This window comes from Neomonachus schauinslandi, chromosome 7 (assembly GCF_002201575.2).
Source record: "Neomonachus schauinslandi chromosome 7, ASM220157v2, whole genome shotgun sequence".
NCBI classification, from domain to species: domain Eukaryota; kingdom Metazoa; phylum Chordata; class Mammalia; order Carnivora; family Phocidae; genus Neomonachus; species Neomonachus schauinslandi.
The window spans coordinates 14,973,197-14,992,040 of NC_058409.1; the positions used below are offsets into that span (position 1 = coordinate 14,973,197).

Sequence of the window (18,844 nt, forward strand, 5' to 3'; positions counted from 1 at the left end):
GCTCCTCAGAAGTCAGTTTCCACATCTGTAAAGTAAGAATAGTTCCTGTGTCCTTACATTCCTGTGAATATTTTGGAGACAATTCATGCAGAGCTTTTGCCCCAGACTTTGATCCATTTTAATGATCAATACTACCAGGTGTTAATTATTAATTAAAAGATTATCTAATTCAGATTTACTCCCTAATGCCTCCGCTGCCTACAGCCTAATACTTCAGCCATAGGCAGTTGCAAATGTGCTTTAAACATTTGGCTTTAAATGTTCAACTTTTTCCTTTTGATTTTCCTTTAAATTTAAACGGTCACTGCCTAAATTTAAACCTTATTACAGTGTACAGAAAAAAATATGTTCGTGCTTCAGCTATAACGTGACCCTAGGGAGAAAAAGCTGTATCTAATAAGGACTGTTTGTTATAAGCACAAGAATCTTCACAAACGCCAGATAAAAATTCAAAGCAAAAATTGGTCATTCAACTGTTCCTTTCGTAAAAGGGCTGTCACCCCCACTGGGACACAAAAACATGGTCCTTACAAAGCCGGGCCACGTCTACAAACGAATACAATAAAATCAGCATCTTGAAAAACTTCTAAACTTGGCAACAGCTTTCGGAGCGCCCCCTGGGCGACCTGCCCATGCCTGGTTTCCATAGAAACGCGCAGTTCCGGCGCGTAGCACTCCACTCCGGAAGTTGTTCTCACTCACTTCCGTTCTTCTCCTCAGTCAATCTCCCTATTGCTCAAACGTCGGCTCGAACGGACGGCGGATGAGTTTTGGGCCGCAAAGGCTGCCGTAGAGGGGCGTGGCGACGGAGCGGCGATTTGGTTCACATAGTTCACGTGCCGGCCGCCGCGGATCTTCTTAGACTTACCATGGCTCAGCCGGGGACACTAAACCTTAATAACGAGGTAGGCGCAGAGACCGGGGGAACCTGTGGGGCTGCCCTTCGGGACCCCCAGAATGCCTTCTCTGGGTCTTTCTGACGGGCCCGTGGTCTCCTGGGGGTGAGGGCAGGGCGTGTGGCTGGGGCAGCTTCTGGATGGGCCCAGGCTGGTTCCCCGGAACTGGGAGCCTGGCCACAGTAACCGCCTCACGGTTCCTAGGTGGCTGAAGCGAAAGACCTGTTTCTGGCCCTCGGGCCCCATGAATTTTTATCTGTGGGATGTTGGGAAGATCATGTAACTTAATATTCAGTGTCCTCGTCTGTAGAACGACGCTCATGATAGTACCTCCTTCGCAAGGTGGTTGTGAGATTTAAAGTTAATTGGAGTATGGGAAGTGTTCGCACAGTGCCGGACAGCTAATAAACTCTCTACGTATTACCTGCCTTTTATTGGATGCTGGAAGTGAAGGGGAGGGGTGGAGTGCTATAGCTTTTACTAAGATTGCTGATCTTCAATGCGATCGTATCGTTTATAAGGCTGTACGCCCAGTATCACGTTTCTTACTCCAGCTGCTGTCCCATTTTTCTCCTTCCGTTTACGCAAAATTTTTAAAGAGAGCTGTTTATACTTGCCGTCCCTAATTTCTCTTCTTTCTTAAATTCGGTCTGAAATCAGGTGTTTGCACTTACCACTGCTAACATAAAATGTCAGTATCACTAGGCTACCATTTCTGCCGCTATCCCCTTTCTAGTTTCTGGTTCTATTTAAGGAAGTTATAAGACATCTGAAGATTTAAAGTGAGCTGTTAAGGCAAGAATCAAATGAGGACCTCACAGCTACTGAAAAGGAAGTTCTTTATCTTCTTTATTCAGTGGCTGTTTAAGTGTTTCCGTGAGCAAGATAGACTGTTCATGTTGTACAGTTGTGTGTAGACATACTTTCTGCTTTCAAGCAACCTATACTCAGATAGAAAAGGGTAGGCAGCACCCACCGATGGTACAGAATCATGCCCAGAAAAACAAGTAGTGCAGGAAGGTTGCCAAAGAAGGCAAAATGAATTCTCTTTAAGGATCTTACACTGGAATTGCATTTTTGATTCAGTGAAGGGGCAGAAGGCATTCCAGGCAGAGAGACCAGTATAAGGCAGTAAGAGATGGTAGTAGGAACCTGCTTGGGTGGTAAAGGGCTAGATAACTCTCCAGAGATGAGAACTTCTGGGATTAAGTAGGAAATGAAACTAAGTTATATTACTGCCTTACTGCCAGGTTATTAAGTCCGAATTTCACTTGACAGTGGAGTACAGAATATAGTGAAGGGGGAAATTCTGAAGATGTCTGACATATATTCGTAAACATACGTTAAGCTTGTGCTACTTCCAGAAAACATTTGGTGGGCTTTTTCTCATTAGTTTGCCTAGGACATATAAAATAGTTTAATTGGATATCCTTGGGAATTCTTTGAAATACTAGTGAGCTTCCTATTCAGTTTTGAAATTGCCCTTAGAGTCATTTAGCACTCTTCACTTAAGGTGTTTTCTTTTTTCACTTAACTAATTCCCAGGCCTCTTTAAAACAGTTAAAATTAGGAATTGCTCACTAATTCACCTCAGTCTAGGCTAAGTGTCTGTTCTTTGTGCGACCACTTTCTACTCTTGAAACACTTGTGTACCTCTTTCTTTGTTTTTATGTATTTGTCTACTACCTACAACGTATGTGCTCTATGATAATGTTTGCTGGGCGACTAGATGAGTTTATCAAATTAGGAAGTGTATACATCCCATGTTAAAGTAAATCTTACACGTTCTCATATGAAGGTGGGGGAAAGGACAGCGGAAGTGGAGATGATGAAAGGTGTTATAATTTAAAACAAATGGGAGAAAAATATCTACAAAGGGGAAAAGAGATATAGATTTGTCTACATAAAAACTGCGAAACATCCCCAAATTTAAAAAAGACAGCCAATTAGAAGACAATATATAGAAAATATAACAGGTAAGTGGCTAATACCATTACTGTAAAATAGTAATTAAGAAAAACTGCCTCTTGGGCGCCTGGGTGGCTCAGTTGGTTAAGCGACTGCCTTCGGCTCAGGTCATGATCCTGGAGTCCCGGGGTCGAGTCCCACATCGGGCTCCCTGCTCAGCTGGGGGTCTGCTTCTCCCTCTGACCCTCTTCCCTCTCGTGCTCTCTGTCTCTCATTCTCTCTCTCAAATAAATAAATAAAATCTTTAAAAAAAAAAAAGAAAAAAAGAAAAACTGCCTCTTAGAACATTGATAAAAGAAATGAATTAAAGCTTCTCCAAGGAAGAAATATATCTGCAAAAGAGTTCACATTCACTAATGTGTCCATTACTTTTTCATCATCATCCCATCCTGGTACAGGTTACATCTCTCACCAGAACTACCCTTCGAGCCTTCCAGCTACTGTCCTGACTCTCTTCTCCGTCTAGTCTGATCTCTGTAGTGCAGCTGGAGTGCTCTCTTCAAGAGAGAAATCTAATTTCATGACTCCCTTGCTTACAGCCTTTTTGATGGTTTCCTGTTGCTTTTGGTAAAGACCAGTCTAAACAAGGCCAGTCTCCTCTCCCCCTTATAGTATACCACTGCTTGCCCCCACTTCAGCCTCACTGGCCTTCCTCGACTAGGTAGCATAGCACTCTTAAACATCCTTTGCACAAGTTCTTCCTTCTACCCAAAACCCCTTTTCCTCTCAGTCCATTTCATATTTCTACTTTACTTGCTATTTCTCAGGGAAACAGGGTTTGACTTTCATTTTACCTCTTCTATAAACTTCTGTAACACCATTTACTTTTTAGCACTTGGAAGAGTTGCTGAGTGTTAGGTGTGTGTGAATGTGAGAGATTTCTTTCTTCCACCTGTCTCTAAGCTTTTGCTCACCATCATATCCTCAGTACTGATGTGTTGAGTGAGAAACTTGAGCCATCATTTTTATGATACTTAATAAATTAGCTCTCCTTAACTGGGATTTAGGAATTCAGGGATCCTATAACTACCTGAAATTTTGTGTAAATTGGTGTTTGTGTGTGTGCCTCTTGGGGGAAAAAAGTCCATAGGTTTCATCAGATTCTCAAACATTTCTAAATCTCTGTTATTATCTTTAGGATATTGGTACTTGTTATCTATGCATGATTTTTAATTATGACTTTTCTTTTAAATAATTCTGTGGCCATCTAATTTATAGCATATTTAATTTCCCAAAATGTCTTTTGTGAAAATAAAAAGCCTGCCTGCACAGGCACCTATTATATTATGCTAACTTTCAGTGTCTTCTACCCTTAATATTTTTATTCTTTTCAAAAATTTTCCAAGGAGAAAAGCTGACATTTATAGATGACTACCTGATTCTAAGTTCTTAAAATAACGTTTATTCGTCAGTATGTAAAATCTTACCTTTTTAATTTTACCTTTACTTCAAAAAAAATTACTTTTTACTTCACCTTATGATCATTTATTGCATTTTTTATTTTGACCAGTACTTTACATGGACTTCGAAGTGAGAATATTTAACTGACTTATAGCAACTGCCCTAGCCTCAAGCATAGTACCTTGTTTACAGGTAATAATGAGTAAATAGTGTTGGGCAGATTAAAGTATAGATAACTCAACATGAGTTACTTTATGTTCACATGAGGGAGGGAAATCTCCTAACTGTACCCTTTTTTTCCCCTCCCTCTCCATTAGAACTAGAGAAAGGACTCACAAATTGGAAACAACAGCGGCCCTAGCATCTAGTGAATAAAGAATTTGTGAAACGAGAGCTGGATTTGCTCCAGTCATGTTTCTTTAGGCAGCAGTGAAATGCAAATTCAGAACTAGGAAATGAACGAATCTGATCATGTACTTTAATTCCGTAGGAGGGCCAAGGGCCTTTATATGAAAGAGACATTATTTTATTCCTGATAGCAAATTACCAAGAAGCCCATTAGACAATTGCTTTCTACTTCCTATAAGATAGTAAAGGTAGACTCTAAAGCACCAGAGAACAAAGTGATTTGCCTCCACATATTGTAAAAGATAAGAATGTCAAGAACTGTATTTGTATGTGCTTTTGAAGTTATATAGCTCCTATTTCATAATTGAGTGCGTAGTACTTTTTAATATTTTTTTCCCGAAGTAGTAAATCAGGGTCTATCCATAATAAGAGAACTGTTTTCTGTTTGGTTGTTAAACTATTCTGGGAAATTTTGCTAGGTGGCAGTATATGCTCAGTAAGGATTAAGTTGTAGATAATCACCAAGCATTCTAGAATTTTTAAATTGCTGCTCATCAGAAGTAAAAAAATATAATTCAACAGTAAGTTGTCATCCAAATGACCAAATTAGAATCCCTCTCTATAATTAATACCACAATAATTAATACCATAATTAATTTTGTCAACTATGAAGTAGTTCATATGGAAAATGATATAACAAATGTCCCTATAATCTACTACTTATATTTAGCAAGTGTCAATATTTTGCCATATTGTAATGCTTAATTCCACCTACCTTCTTCTCTGTCTCAGAAGTAATTCTTACTCTTCCAGTGTAATTTTCTCATCCACATCTTTTTGTAATTTAGTAACATATACCAGCATTTATTATCTTATATATGCCCATAGTATTATGTTGTATATTTTTAAATTTGCATGTGTTACTGTGTTAATGCATGTTATACCACAGGTACCATTATAAAAGTTACTTTTCAGGGCACCTGGGTGGCTCAGTCCATGAAGCTTCTGCCTTTGGCTCAGATCATGATCTCAGGGTCCTGGGATCGAACCCAAAGCCGGGCTCCACACTCGGTGGGGAGTCTGCTTATCCCTCTGTACGCCCTCTCCTGCATGCATGCATGCTCTCTCTCTCAAATAAATAAATAAAATCTTTAAAAAAATCTTTAAAAGTCCCTTTTCACCACACAATTTTGGGGTTTACTCATGATAATACATGCATATCTCCTGCATTGATTTAGAACACCACATTGCTTGTGCTTTATTTATATGCATTATTTTATCTCTTATGCAGAATTTTATAGGAACTCTGCAGTGAACAGTCTTGTGCATGTGCATAGCCTTTTCCTATTGTTGGAGGTGTATCTTCTTGATGGATTCCTAGAAGTAGGATTTTTGTTAGATGCTGCTAGAGTTTCCTCCAGAAAGGGTATATCAGTTTGTATTCCTATCGCCAGCATATGAAGAATGCCTATTTTGTCACAGCCTCATGGACAGAATGTTGTCGTATTCTTTTTTTTTTTTTTTTTTTGGTATTACAATCTGATAGATGAGTAATAAGTAACTAGAAGTTTTAATGTACGCTAAGAATCATAGGTACACTCAGAGTTTTCTTAGCACTCTAAGCTCTCTTAGAACAATATTAGCCTTGGAAAAATTGTTTTCTAATACCCGTGGGTTTCTGTTAGAAGTTAATTTAAATGCATGGCCAAGTCAGTGAATTACCAAAAGAGGCTGTCTAGTTGACTGGCTCTCAGATAGTTAACTAAGTGACAGTTCAAAGTAGTATTTACTTCTGTCTTTGGACCATAGTTTTCTCTCAGCTTTATAGATCAGAAACTTGCCATCCTTGTCACCCCAAAAGTATAGCTCATTCTTTCAAAAGCAAATTCACATTAACGATAGCTTAGAAGAGACTATAAAAATGAGGACGCTAGTTTATTAAATATATCTAATGTAAAACAGTAATGCTCACATTGTAAAACATTCTTTTATTATCTACTGATCTACATTGGCTACTTGGAATGTAAAACCATAGAAAGGGGTTTTAGTTGTTCAGTTCATTGTTGGTCTATGATACATTTGTCCCCATAATTGAGTTACTCCAGTACAAACTGGATTTCTCATCTCTGAACTGAGGAACACTTCTTTGGAATCTCCTTGAATTAGATATCGCCAGCTTTTGCGCTTTGTGGTTCCCTGTCTGTGTTTGACTCTTCCCCCTATGCCCACATGGTCTTTTCCCAAGCAGGTATATTAGCTTTCCACTTAACTTAGTTATGATCATATTTTTGTACTGTCCACCCAAGAGGTGATCCAGGTTACATTACTGGGTTGAGATTTTACCAGGTCAACAGAAGGCATCTGCATGCGTAGGTTCTCATTGACCCCTCACTTTAGCACGTGTATTGTGTGTGTTTGTGTCTTCATGTCTTTGTGTGTCCCTCTGTGTGTGTGTGTGTCTTTTTCTTCAAAATGCATTCTTTTGCTGCTTGGAAGCCCTCAGTGTGGGTTTGGCGGTCTTACTGATGATGACCTACAGATTTGTCCTTCAGTGTCTTTCTTCAAGCTCTTCCCTTTCACTTTTTTTCATTTCGTTTCTTCTTTGTCAGTGCATTTCATTCCATTATTATGCCTGTATTTTCTCTTTCCTCTACTTCTCTTTCCCTCCCAGATAGTATCCTACTCTTTTCACATTTCTAACAATGGTAGTTCTATTTGCTTTTGGTTGGAAAACCAAAGCACATTGCCCTTAAGTAGTGCATTGGCCTTCTGACAGTATTGAATGTTTTAGGCCTGTTTGTTGACTTGTGGGTTTTCTGTCAACCAACTTCCTAATTCCTAAGTGCAAATGAATTTTGAATTTTAACTGAAAGGCTCTTGGTACCTGTTTGTCAGTTTTGCAAAAATAAAGTGCTTGAAGAAAGCCAAGTGCTTGGGGTAGGCAGTTGTGAGAAAAATAAAATAATATTTCCATTGTTACATAAAATGAATGTACTTATTTTTCTAATATATTAAACTTAATCAAATTTTCCTCCTGCCTGCACACAAATACTGGAAAGTCAATAAGCTAGAAAAGGATTTTTTGGTTTTGGCATGAAGCTACATACAGAAGGCATTCCCTTTTCTTTTAGAATTCCCTAATGCAGTAATGACAAACATAGTACTTCTTAAATTGGAATTTTAAAATTAGAGTTTAGCTTTCCCATGATTGGAATGTAAATGAGGACCAACTCTGCTCACTGCAATTTATTAGTTAAGTTGGGTTAACAGCAGTTAGTGAATAGCATATAATCATTTTATGCACCTGTGGGGTACAGCAATTAGAAACAGTTGTTAATATATTTTAATGCATAATTTTTCACTCACTATTATTTTGTTTTATAAATGACCTTCAAAGAATGTGTCATAAACTCCCATTTTGCTGCATATGAAATATAACAATTTTGGGGTGCTTGGGTGGCTCAATCAGTTAAGCATCTGCCTTCGGCTCAGGTCATGCTCTCAGGGTCCTGGGATTGAGCCCCATGTCTGGCTCCCTGCTCAGTGGAGATCCTGCTTCTCCCTCTCCCTCTGCTGCTCCCCCTGCTTGTGCGCACTCTCTCTCTGTGTCAGATAAATAAAAGTTTAAAAAAGAAGAAATGTAACAATTTTTTCACTTAAAATCTAGTGTAAATGGCTTGTTATGCAAGTGTGAATTTTTTTTTTTCTAAACCTAACTTCAAAATAAATTCCAAAGTGGTTGGTATATCTAGTGGGAAAGAAACCTGATTACCCTGCATTTTGTTAATATATTAGGCATTTGAAACAGTGAATGAACAAGTGAGTATTTCAACTTTTCGGGTCATTTATTTAACAAATGTTTATTCAAAACTCACACTATACCATCACTGTGTTAGGTGTTAAGATGTAATGTTGAGTAAAACCAGACACTTGACCTTCACGGAATTTATAATCTGAGAAGACACATCAGATTGTAATCAGATTACGAGTAAAATGTATCCTAGGGTGCCTGGGTGGTTCAGTCGGTTAAGCGTCTGCTTTTGGCTCAGGTTATGAACCTGGAGTACTGGGATCGAGTCCTGCTTTCGGCTCCCTGCTCAGCAGGGAGTCTGTTTCTCCTTCTCCCTCTGCTGCGTGTGCGCAGTCTGTGTGTGTCTCTCTATGTCGAATAAAAAAATCTTAAAAAAGAAATATTCTGACTCAGTTGTGGATAACTGGTTGGAGAAGGGGAAGAATGGGTGTAGACAAACCAATTACCAGTAACTCACCCAAGAAAGCTAGGAGGTCAAGATGGGGGGAAAAGTGGTAAAATTTGGGATATAATTAGGAGATAAAATTAACACGACTTGGTAACAGATTCACTGTGAGGGATTTAGAAAAGAAAGCTACTTAAAATAAGCCCTAGGTTTATAATTGAACGAAAGGATTGTTCTTTTCCCTGAAATTTAAAACAAAAAAGGAATCCATTTGGGGGTGAAGAACGTGAGTTCAAGTATGCATTGTAGATTATTTTAAGCATGCTCAAAAGGAAATATCAAGTAGACATTGCATATTTCGGTCTGGAGCTAAAAGAGATTTTAGCTGAAGGCAGACATTATTGAGTCATCTTATTTAGGTGGGAAATTACAATATACCCAGGTAAGCTCACTTAGGTCTAAAACGTATATTGTGAACAGAAGAGTTGGCTTAGGACTGCCCCTTGAACTTACGACTGGTTAGGGGTGGATGAGTCTTCAAAGAAGACCAAGGTAGAGTGACTAGAGAGGACGGAGGAAACCCTGGAGAGTATTATGTCCCGGAAAGCAATGAATAAGTGTTCCTAGAAGTTCAAAGTGGTCAACAGTGTCAAATGCTGCTGAGATTGCAAGTAAAGTGAAGTTGAAAAATTCCTGTTGGATTTGAGGGACTTCTAGAAATCATGGGTGTCTTTTGTAACAGCTTTTAGTGGACTAATAGGAATGGAAATCCAACTGGGATTATGTGGTATGCAGAAATGGAATTAGGGAGTTTGAGCCTCTCTGAAAGCTTCACTCTGAGGCAGTTGTAGAGAGAGGGTACTCCTAGTGATCTTCATAGTGAGAATGTTTTGTCTGTCTTATCTCTAGTGAAAATGAATCAAGCACAATAGAAACAACTATGTAAGAGATTGACAATGCTAGAGTAAAGGAGTAATCTGTAGTAAGGGTTCTAAGAAGGCGGAAAAGATGAGATCCAAAATACAACTAGAAGATGAATGTCAGATATTGTGTAGGAGAATTTGTTAATAGGGGACGGTAGGTGATGAAAGTAAATTTGCATTCATGGTGGTAGAAAGATGATGGTTCCCCTCTGATGTTCATTTTCTCCATAAAATTGGAAAAGAGGAAGAAGAAGGTCAAATGTTTTAGAAAGCAGGCAAAGTTTTAAAATAGTCATTGTAGAAGGAATTGACCAAAAAAATATAATAGGCTTGCTAAGAGTGTAGGAGCCCATTTCATGTTAGTTATGATGAATTTAATATAGATAGAATGTCTCAAGTATTTCCCAGCTCTTGGGGGGACTATGATAACTCAGGATTAGGGGTGCCTGGGTGGCTCAGTTTGTTGGGTGGCCAATTTTTGGTTTCAGCTCAGGTCATGATCTCAGGATCCTGGGATTGAGTCCCTTGCCTCACTCCGCGCTCAGCGCGCAGACTCTGCTTGAGGATCCTCTCCCCCCGTTTCCTTCTGCACCTTCCCCCTCTCTAAAATAAATAAATGAATCTTTGAAAAAAAGAAAAGAACTCAGGATGATGTTTTCATCCAGGATTAACTAGAGGGATAGTTAGCAGGAAGGATAAGAAAGTTTAAGGTATTGACAAGTGTTGATCATGTACATAAACTGAATAAAAGGAGGAAAATTGAAAAGAACAGGACTAATCATTTGAGGGAAAGTATAGGGGTCAGTGAACTGTTGGTCTCAGTGAAGTCAAAGATGGTGGTGGTAGGTGGAGTTGAACAAGGAAATAGGCATTGTGATCTCAGTGTGTTAATGGTTATAAGGACTACAGTGTGACCTTGGACATGGGTGCTGAGACTGAAGAGGTGATGAAGAAAGGAAATCAACAAGTGAGGATATTATAATGGATAGGTTATATTACATAGACATCTATGTCACCCAGAATGCTGGGATAAGTTAGGACAGAGATAAATTGTAAGCTGATTGCCACTATCTTCACTGAATAAGGGGGTGGAATATACTGAGGGTAAGAGACAGTGTTATAGCCAAATGCAGGAACCTCGAAGAAACAGGATGATGTTGATACTGCTCTTTTGGCAAGGAGATTTTGAGGGATTTTATGTTCCAGGTAGTCCAGCAACACTCTAGAAAAAATTCCTCAGGGATCACAAGCCCCCTGTCCTCTAGGAGTGCCCAGAGTATAGAAAAAGATGGTCACATGAGCAGTTAGGGACAGTACAGTGAGATAGATGCTGCCTACAAAGTATAGTGGGAACTTGAAGGTTGGAGGGGTTATCTCCATTTGAAGAAGTCATTGGAAGACTTCTCAGGAAAAATGATATCTGACCTGAATTTTATATAGTTATTAAAGTGGAGAAGGGGAAGAAGGACATTATAGGAGGAAGGATAAAATATATATATGACAGGCAAAAATATAAACTCAAAATGATAGCAGCATCCCATTGTACTAAGTACTTTTATAACATGTGGTTCTTCATCATTAGAATATTTCCATTTCTTGGCCAGTCTTTCTGGTTTTTTTGTTCTTAGAGTTCAGCACTGTTGTCTAATGGGATGATTTAAAGCATCTGTCAGTGTGCGTGCATGTACGCATGCACCCTTGTGTTTTTCACATTTCTTTTAAAGTTACACTTGAAATTTATCACCAGAAACGAATGCAGGGGTTGCTGTATAAATAAGTAAAATATTATCACTTTCACACATTTGCTTTTGGTAATATAAACACTCATTCAGTAAATTAAATTCCTGCCATTATGGGTAAAGCTCTGTTTTAAATCGCAAGGGTGCAGAGGTGAATATGATGCTCTCTGATCTCAGGGAACTCACCGTTTATTATGTTCCAAGCACAAAATACAAGTGCACTATTGAAATACTAATCACCGAGAATGCTATGACTTTCTAAAATATCATAGCTTGATTCTCTTAAGTCCTCAGACACATTTTTAGAATGTTGATTTACTCCTTCACTGTTTATGAAAGAAGTTTGATTTCATCGAACTGTGAATATGGTTGAAAATTTGGTTAAAGTGACTAGACTTAATCTGTAATATTAAGACTCAAAGTATGTTTCTTCTCGAATTAAGAGAGAAGCTTTCTAATTTCGATTTTATTCCTCAAAGGTTGTGAAGATGAGAAAAGAAGTGAAGAGAATCCGAGTGTTGGTTATCCGAAAACTTGTCCGGAGTGTTGGCAGACTGAAGTCAAAAAAGTTAGTCACTTGAAGTCATGGTCCTATGACTAATAAAATGTCAGAAGTTGTTTTTATTCAATATTTACAAAATTTGAGGGTGGTACCAGGAGGAATAATTAAGTATCTTACTCATACAACACTTTGTTTTATATGGAGAGAGGATCTGAGTGGGATACACTGTGCTATGTCAGTATGTCCTTACATGGTTTGGGCCACATTTTCTTAGGATACACAATGAATTCTGCTGTTTTTTCAGGGCTCTCCTTCTGGCCTTTTCAGAATGAAAGTCCTTCGGAGTTATTTATGTGTTTTATGTTATTGGAAGTTATTTTAAGATGTTGGTGTAGTTTAATAAGTCTAGTAATAACTTCAATCAATTAAGATTTTATATCAGTTTATTCCTTGAATTGCTAAATAATTGGAAATCTTCATGACCCTGTGGAAGTGTTTATCAAAACATGTTCTATCTATTTTTTAATAATATTTTATAATGTCCTTATCACTAGTATTTGAGTAAGCAAGTTATAGTGTTTATACTTTCAGTATAAATATTTAGTCTTCACATGTATTTTGTTCCTGATTAATTTCTTGTTCTATCATAAATAACCTTTCTCTCTGATGTAATCATTGTTTCTCTTTATGTATTCCTTTAATTCCAGAGAACAAAATTTTATTTAATAAAATTATATCTGACCTTTAATTGTAGCTTATGAAGGTTATGTTACATTAAATGCAATGTGGCATTAAGCAGTTGATTATTCGGCCTTCCCATTAAGGAATTAGGCGGCCAGCTGTCTCTCAGTAGTAATAGTCATTAATATAATGCCAGATAATGCTCATATGTGCCAAAAACTTGGGTTTATTGATGGAATTGGTGTCTGTGTTGGGCAGTGGGGTTGTTCTGGGCAGTGCATGATGACTTTTTTAACTTAAAAAAGTTAAAAAACTTTTTTTTTTAAAAAAAAGTACACTTTATTTATTTACACTTTATGCTTTTCTAAAAGAAATGAAGAGACTTTTCATTATGATTGGAGTCTAAAATACATGCTTTTCCTGGCTGTATATTTTCATGTATTTTTTACAGGGGTGCTGAAGATGCACTGTTAAAAAACCAGAGACGGGCACAACGATTGCTTGAAGAAATTCATGCTATGAAGGTAAGGCCTTGTGTGGGTGTCTGTATATGTATGTGTGTGTGTGTATGTGTGTGTGTGTTTCCGTGTCTCCTCTCAGCCTGCTGTGTGTGTGGTGTTAGTTATTTGAATATTATTGCCAGGTGACTAAGACTTAATTTTATGGGTCTGTTTGGTGAAGAATGTAGCGCATTTAGAAAATTGTAATATGTTTAAGCTTGCATTTTTTCCATGTTTTTTACTGAATTTGTTAAAGTCCTAGAATAATTTACATAGAAGCTATGCCAAGCTAAACTCATCTATGTTTAATAATGCCTTACGCCTGAGATTTTTATTTTTACTCTAACTTCACACATAAAGTCTACGTTAAGTTGGAGAATTGAAGCATCCATGCTGTTTGGTGATGCAGACAGTGATACTGGTGGCTGGCATCACGCTCTGCCTATTGCCAGCTCAATAAATTTTTGTGTGGTGGTGTCAGCGTTTTATTCAGCTCTGTAGTAACTTGAAATAAAATTAGTGCTGGACCAAGATGATCCGTATTTTTGTTTCTTTCAGCCAGACTCTTCACTAGCATAATTTTTAGGTCTTCTCGCTGCTCTTACTTTGTGGAAACTTTCATTTACCAAATGACATACTATTAAATGTCTGGGAGACTGTTTTATTGCAGAACTTAAAAACAACATTTGGTACCAGCAATTACCTTAATTGCAGGGTCATTTTGCATGTATGTTTAACTATTACATTTTGGTATAACTTCCAAGTTTTGAGATAGATAAAAGAGCCAGAGAATTCTCTAACAATATTTCAATTGAGTTAGATCATCAAAGCTTCTCACCATTTTTTCCGTTGGAAGGGATGATAAAGTTGTTTGTTTTTTTTTTTTAAAGATTTTATTTATTTATTTGTCAGAGAGACAGAATACAAGCAGGGGGAGAGGCAGGCAGAGGGAGAAGCAGGCTCCCCGCCGAGCAAGGAGCCCGATGTGGGACTCGATCCCAGGACCCTGGGATCATGACCTGAGCCGAAGGCAGCCGCTTAACCGACTGAGCCACCCAGGCGTCCCATGATAAAGTGTTTTATAGGACAAAGTTATCACAGTTAATCTGAGTAGAAATGACATGGTGGGACATGATTCTTTGTGTGAGTTATGTTTTTTGTGGGGTATTTATTTGTTTTATGTTCACAGGTCTGCAGAATTCACAGAATCCATTCACTGTATCTTTTCTTTCTCAAAGTTTTAATCCCCCTTTTATCTAGTCATTCAGTCAAAATATTCTGTATGTGAATCCTTATTATTGTTTGTATCAGTATAGATCACACATGATGTAGGCTTTTTCATACCTTTTTTCCCATGAAATTCCTCCGAGAAATAAAATCTTTATAGAGATTTTTGTTTTGAGTGTAGCACTGAGATAGGAAATTATGATTTATCCCTTTTTCTCTTTCACTTTCTCTTAACCAAGGTCCTTACTAAATTACATTCCTTACCTAAATTTTTCCCTATAATTTCTTCTGAATAGTCATTTTTGCAGTCCTAAATTATTCAGATGCTTTGAACTACTAGGTAACTGCTGATTTTATTTTACCCTGGAAAGGATATTTTGTATACAATAAGCCTATATGCAGTGTATGAAGAGTTTGAGATTAAAATATATTTGTTAATCTTCCTTTCTGTAGCTCTCAATAGTAAATTTAATTTAATTAGAAAGAAAAGTCCTTATTTGATCTGTATGTGAGAGTTGTTTTCTGTTATTCTTAATCCTTAGCAACAGGAAATCAGGCTGAATGATAAAGTTTATAGGTTTACAAGATTGCAGTGTTGTGACCTTGTTTGTTTGTTTTTCTAGTTTACCATGATTATTTAAGACTACTGTGGGATCGTTGCCTCATAGAAAGCTAAAATTCATAGCCTATATATTCCTTGCATTTGTAAATTTAATAGTATATATGTTCTTCCAGTTCTTGGTAGTAGTGGTCTAGATTGGATACTCTGACTTTCATAATGCTATTTAAAAACTGGATTACATTGAAATGTAAAAACCAGAATAAAAAGTGTACTAGAAAGACGGTACGCTTTTCTTACATTTGAAATTTTCACACTCATGATTCTTTTACAAAATTAAGCTACTTTTCTAAAAGAAGCAAATGCAAAGAGGATTTTTTAAAATTGAAAGGTCATTTGTGATTTCTTAAGGAAGTGTTCATCATCTGGGAGTATCAAAGAAGTAGTTACAAAACAGAAAACTTACAGTCTCAAATAAATTTGGAGAAAAACCTCTACTTACTTATTTTTCCAGATGATTTTTTTCTTTGGCTCATATACCACTATATTTTTATAGACTTGTTCATGACATATTGTCCTATACTTGCTTTCTATGATAATAGGGTATTTTGTTGCAAGCTGACTTCCTCAAGAAGAAAACCTGAGATATTTTTAGAAATGGGAGTTTGTGTTTTCTGGCCAAGAAAAAAAAATGCCCTGATCTTTATGATACTATAAAATCATAGGTTCTAATTTTACAGACTATAATGTATGAATACCAAGTCTTTGCTGCCTTTTCTAATAGTATTCATGCTTTTAACTTTGATGTTAGTATAAGTACTGTCTTCCGAAACAGTTCTTTTTTCTTTGGAAATTAAAGTAGCTAATCAACTTTTACAGATTCCTGTTAGTTAGCTAGAGGAGGAGATGGTAAAATTAAGACATACACTGAAGCCAGTCAAAATGTTCAAGAAATTCCTTCTTAAATAGTAAAGATAATGACTGGCTTTTACTATGCATTTACTATGTGCCAGGTAGTACATTGTGTGTTTTATATTCACTATCTTATGAAGTTGGTATCATTCTTGTCCCAATCTTACAGAATATGAAACTGAGTCTTAGAGAAGTCAAGCAGCTTGCCCAAGGTCAAATAGCTATTAGTTGGTGGGCTTCCCAATGGATTATGAAGTGAATGGAAGTAGCTACTTAATTGTGTTGCTTCGGTAAGACAAGAACTTCCTGAAATATATCTAGATTCTACTCTCCTAGAGATTGGATGAGAGAATATAATAATAAACATGATACTTGTCCTGTAGGGGACAAAGGCCTAAAGATGCACAACATGTTTTCAGATTCTTTAATTCCTCACAGCTAAATATATTCAGTTACCTCTCTCTCTATTTTTTCTTACTTGTTCCCCGTTGAGGCTGTTACTTTTCGGTATGTTAGGTATTCCTGTACACTGAGAATGTGTGGATTCTGTGAGACCTTACTCTGCCTGCTACCCTTACTTCTCTATTTTAAAACTTTCTGATTTTGTGTCCTCCTTCACTTCTTTTGATGTGCTTAGGTCTCCTACTCAAACCAACCTTTGAACTTGCATCAGCTGTTAGGATTGCCTGCTCCCATGCCCCTTCACAGCCTGTTTCTAAGTGGTTGGCATTAGTGGAGCACAAATAGGTAAAATGGTGTAGATTATGATGATATTTATATCCTGTCATTTGAATTTCACCCCAATTCTATATGCAAATTCTTATTTCACAGGACATGTTTAGAAAAGTTCTGGGCTGCATATACCCACTGGATTATAGGTTTATCATCATATATTTTCATATATTAACATTTTGTGACATTTCTGGTTGTATTTGCTTTTAAAAAATTGCTTTTAAAAATTTGTTGAGATGAGAGACGATGGACTCTGAAAAACAAACAGGGTTCTAGAGGGGAGGGGGTTGGGAGGATGGGTTAGCCTGGTGGTGGGTATTGAGGAGGGCACATTCTGCATGGAGCACTGGGTGTTATGCACAAACAATGAATCATGGAACACTTCATCTAAAACTAATGATGTAATGTATGGGGATTAACATGAGAATAAAAAACAAAAAAACAAAAAAACAGACAAGAATATGTTCCCAGACTTCAAATTTGAAGATCCTAAATTTGAAGTCATCGAAAAACCCCAGTCCTGAAGAAAGAATGTAAAATTTATTTGGTAATTTGTCCTAGATTAGTTGTACAGCTGTATCAGAATAAACATACATTTCTCAGCTGTCAAAAAAAAAAAAATTTGTTGAGAAATTTCTCTGTAATTTCATATACTTTTGGTTGTTTTCTCCTATGAATGCCATAGAGTAAAAGATGCCTTATTTTTCCTGGAAGGCTACTGTCTTAATTAGCTGTATCAAATTAACATTTAGTTCACTTATCGTACTAAAGTAATAGTATTAAATAAGTTAGTCTTAGATAATATTTTTGACAGTTTCATCTTTTGCCTGTAAGCCAATCTAAAGAATTAAATCAGACACATATTAGAGATCTTACCTACAGTCCAGCTTAGGTATGCAGTCAAGGCTATGCAGTCAAAGGCATGTGAAGCAAGGAGAGAGATCTGGGACTCTGGGTGATTCCCCATGTCCTTCCTTTCTACATCAGACAGGCACTTTCTGGCCCAGAGTAAATGATTAGGTCTCTAAGTGAGGAAGTGTAGTTACTACCTCATAGCAAAGAACATTTAGATTTTGAAACTTCTCCACTCGATTTCCAGTGTTGGATAGCTTTAAGTGATTTTCTCCAGAGGTCCATGCCTCATAAGTCCATAGATTTTTAGGTTTGTTTACTGTAAGCATCCTTACAAGGGACAGCCTCCTAAGCCTTTTTCAAGTAAGGACTTTCTTCCTAACAAAAACCATTAGTCTGTTTACCAGGAGGACCATTTAACACCATATTATTAACAAGTACATTAAACTCCTTCACCTACTTTTCCTGGAGTTTCTTCCTGATAAAGAAAGTGATAGACATTGGGGAGGGTATGGTGAGCGTTGTGAATTGTGTAAGACTGTTGAATCACAGACCTGTACCTCTGAAACAAATAATACATTAGATGCTAAAAAAAAAAAAAAAGTAGGGAAAAATGAAGGGGGGGAAATAGGAGGGGGAGATGAACCATGAGAGACTATGGACTCTGAAAGACAAACTGAGGGTTCTAGAGGGGAGGGGGGTGGGGGGATGGGTTAGCCTGATGATGGGTATTAAAGAGGGCACGTACTGAATGGAGCACTGGGTGTTATACGCAAACAATGAATCGTGGAACACTACATCAAAAACTAATGGTATAATGTATGGTGATTAACATAACATAATAAAATAAAAAAAAAGAAAGAAAGTGAATGGATCCTTTTCTCTAGTGCATTCAAGAAATCAAGTAATAAATAATTTCTTGAAACCTTTAGGTTATCTTTAAAGATCCCCAGTAAAAACTCAGCATGGTATTTTTACCAGGAGGGAGACAAGTAATGCCCTTCTCCAGAAGAGTGGAGGGAGGCATCCAGGCACCCAGGAGAGTGGTGCCGTCTGTGTAACTATTGAATTTTTCTCCTTTATTTCTACTTGACCCATCACATTTTCTCTTCTCTTTTCTCTCCCTGTTCGCTTTTCTCTACTGTAGTTACTGGTAATATCTTTTGTGGTGGACACTATTAAATAAATAGCTCATACAATAGGTAAGGGGATAGACTGAGCAATATAAAAATCAGTGGTTCTTGGACTAACGTGAATCTGAAAAATACCTCTTGTTGGAGAGGACGTCACTACATGGACAGGCAGTCTTATTCACTGTTGGTGGGCATAAAAGATCATATGCCCTTTGACACAGACACTTGGCAAAGTGTCTAATGTGCTTAATTTATCTTTTAATTACAGAGCAACA

General features: G+C 37.3%; 1 protein-coding gene across 1 annotated transcript in view; it reads left to right on the plus strand.

Moving 5' to 3' along the window:
• The first annotated feature begins 753 nt into the window (after positions 1-753).
• SRFBP1 (serum response factor binding protein 1) overlaps positions 754-18,844 on the plus strand; it is a 60,802-nt gene continuing 42,711 nt past the window's right edge. The window contains exons 1-3 of the mRNA XM_021701911.1: positions 754-905; positions 11,951-12,039; positions 13,106-13,178. Coding sequence (XP_021557586.1) covers positions 870-905; positions 11,951-12,039; positions 13,106-13,178 — 198 coding nt within the window. The 5' untranslated portion in view covers positions 754-869. The remainder of the gene's footprint in view (positions 906-11,950; positions 12,040-13,105; positions 13,179-18,844) is intronic.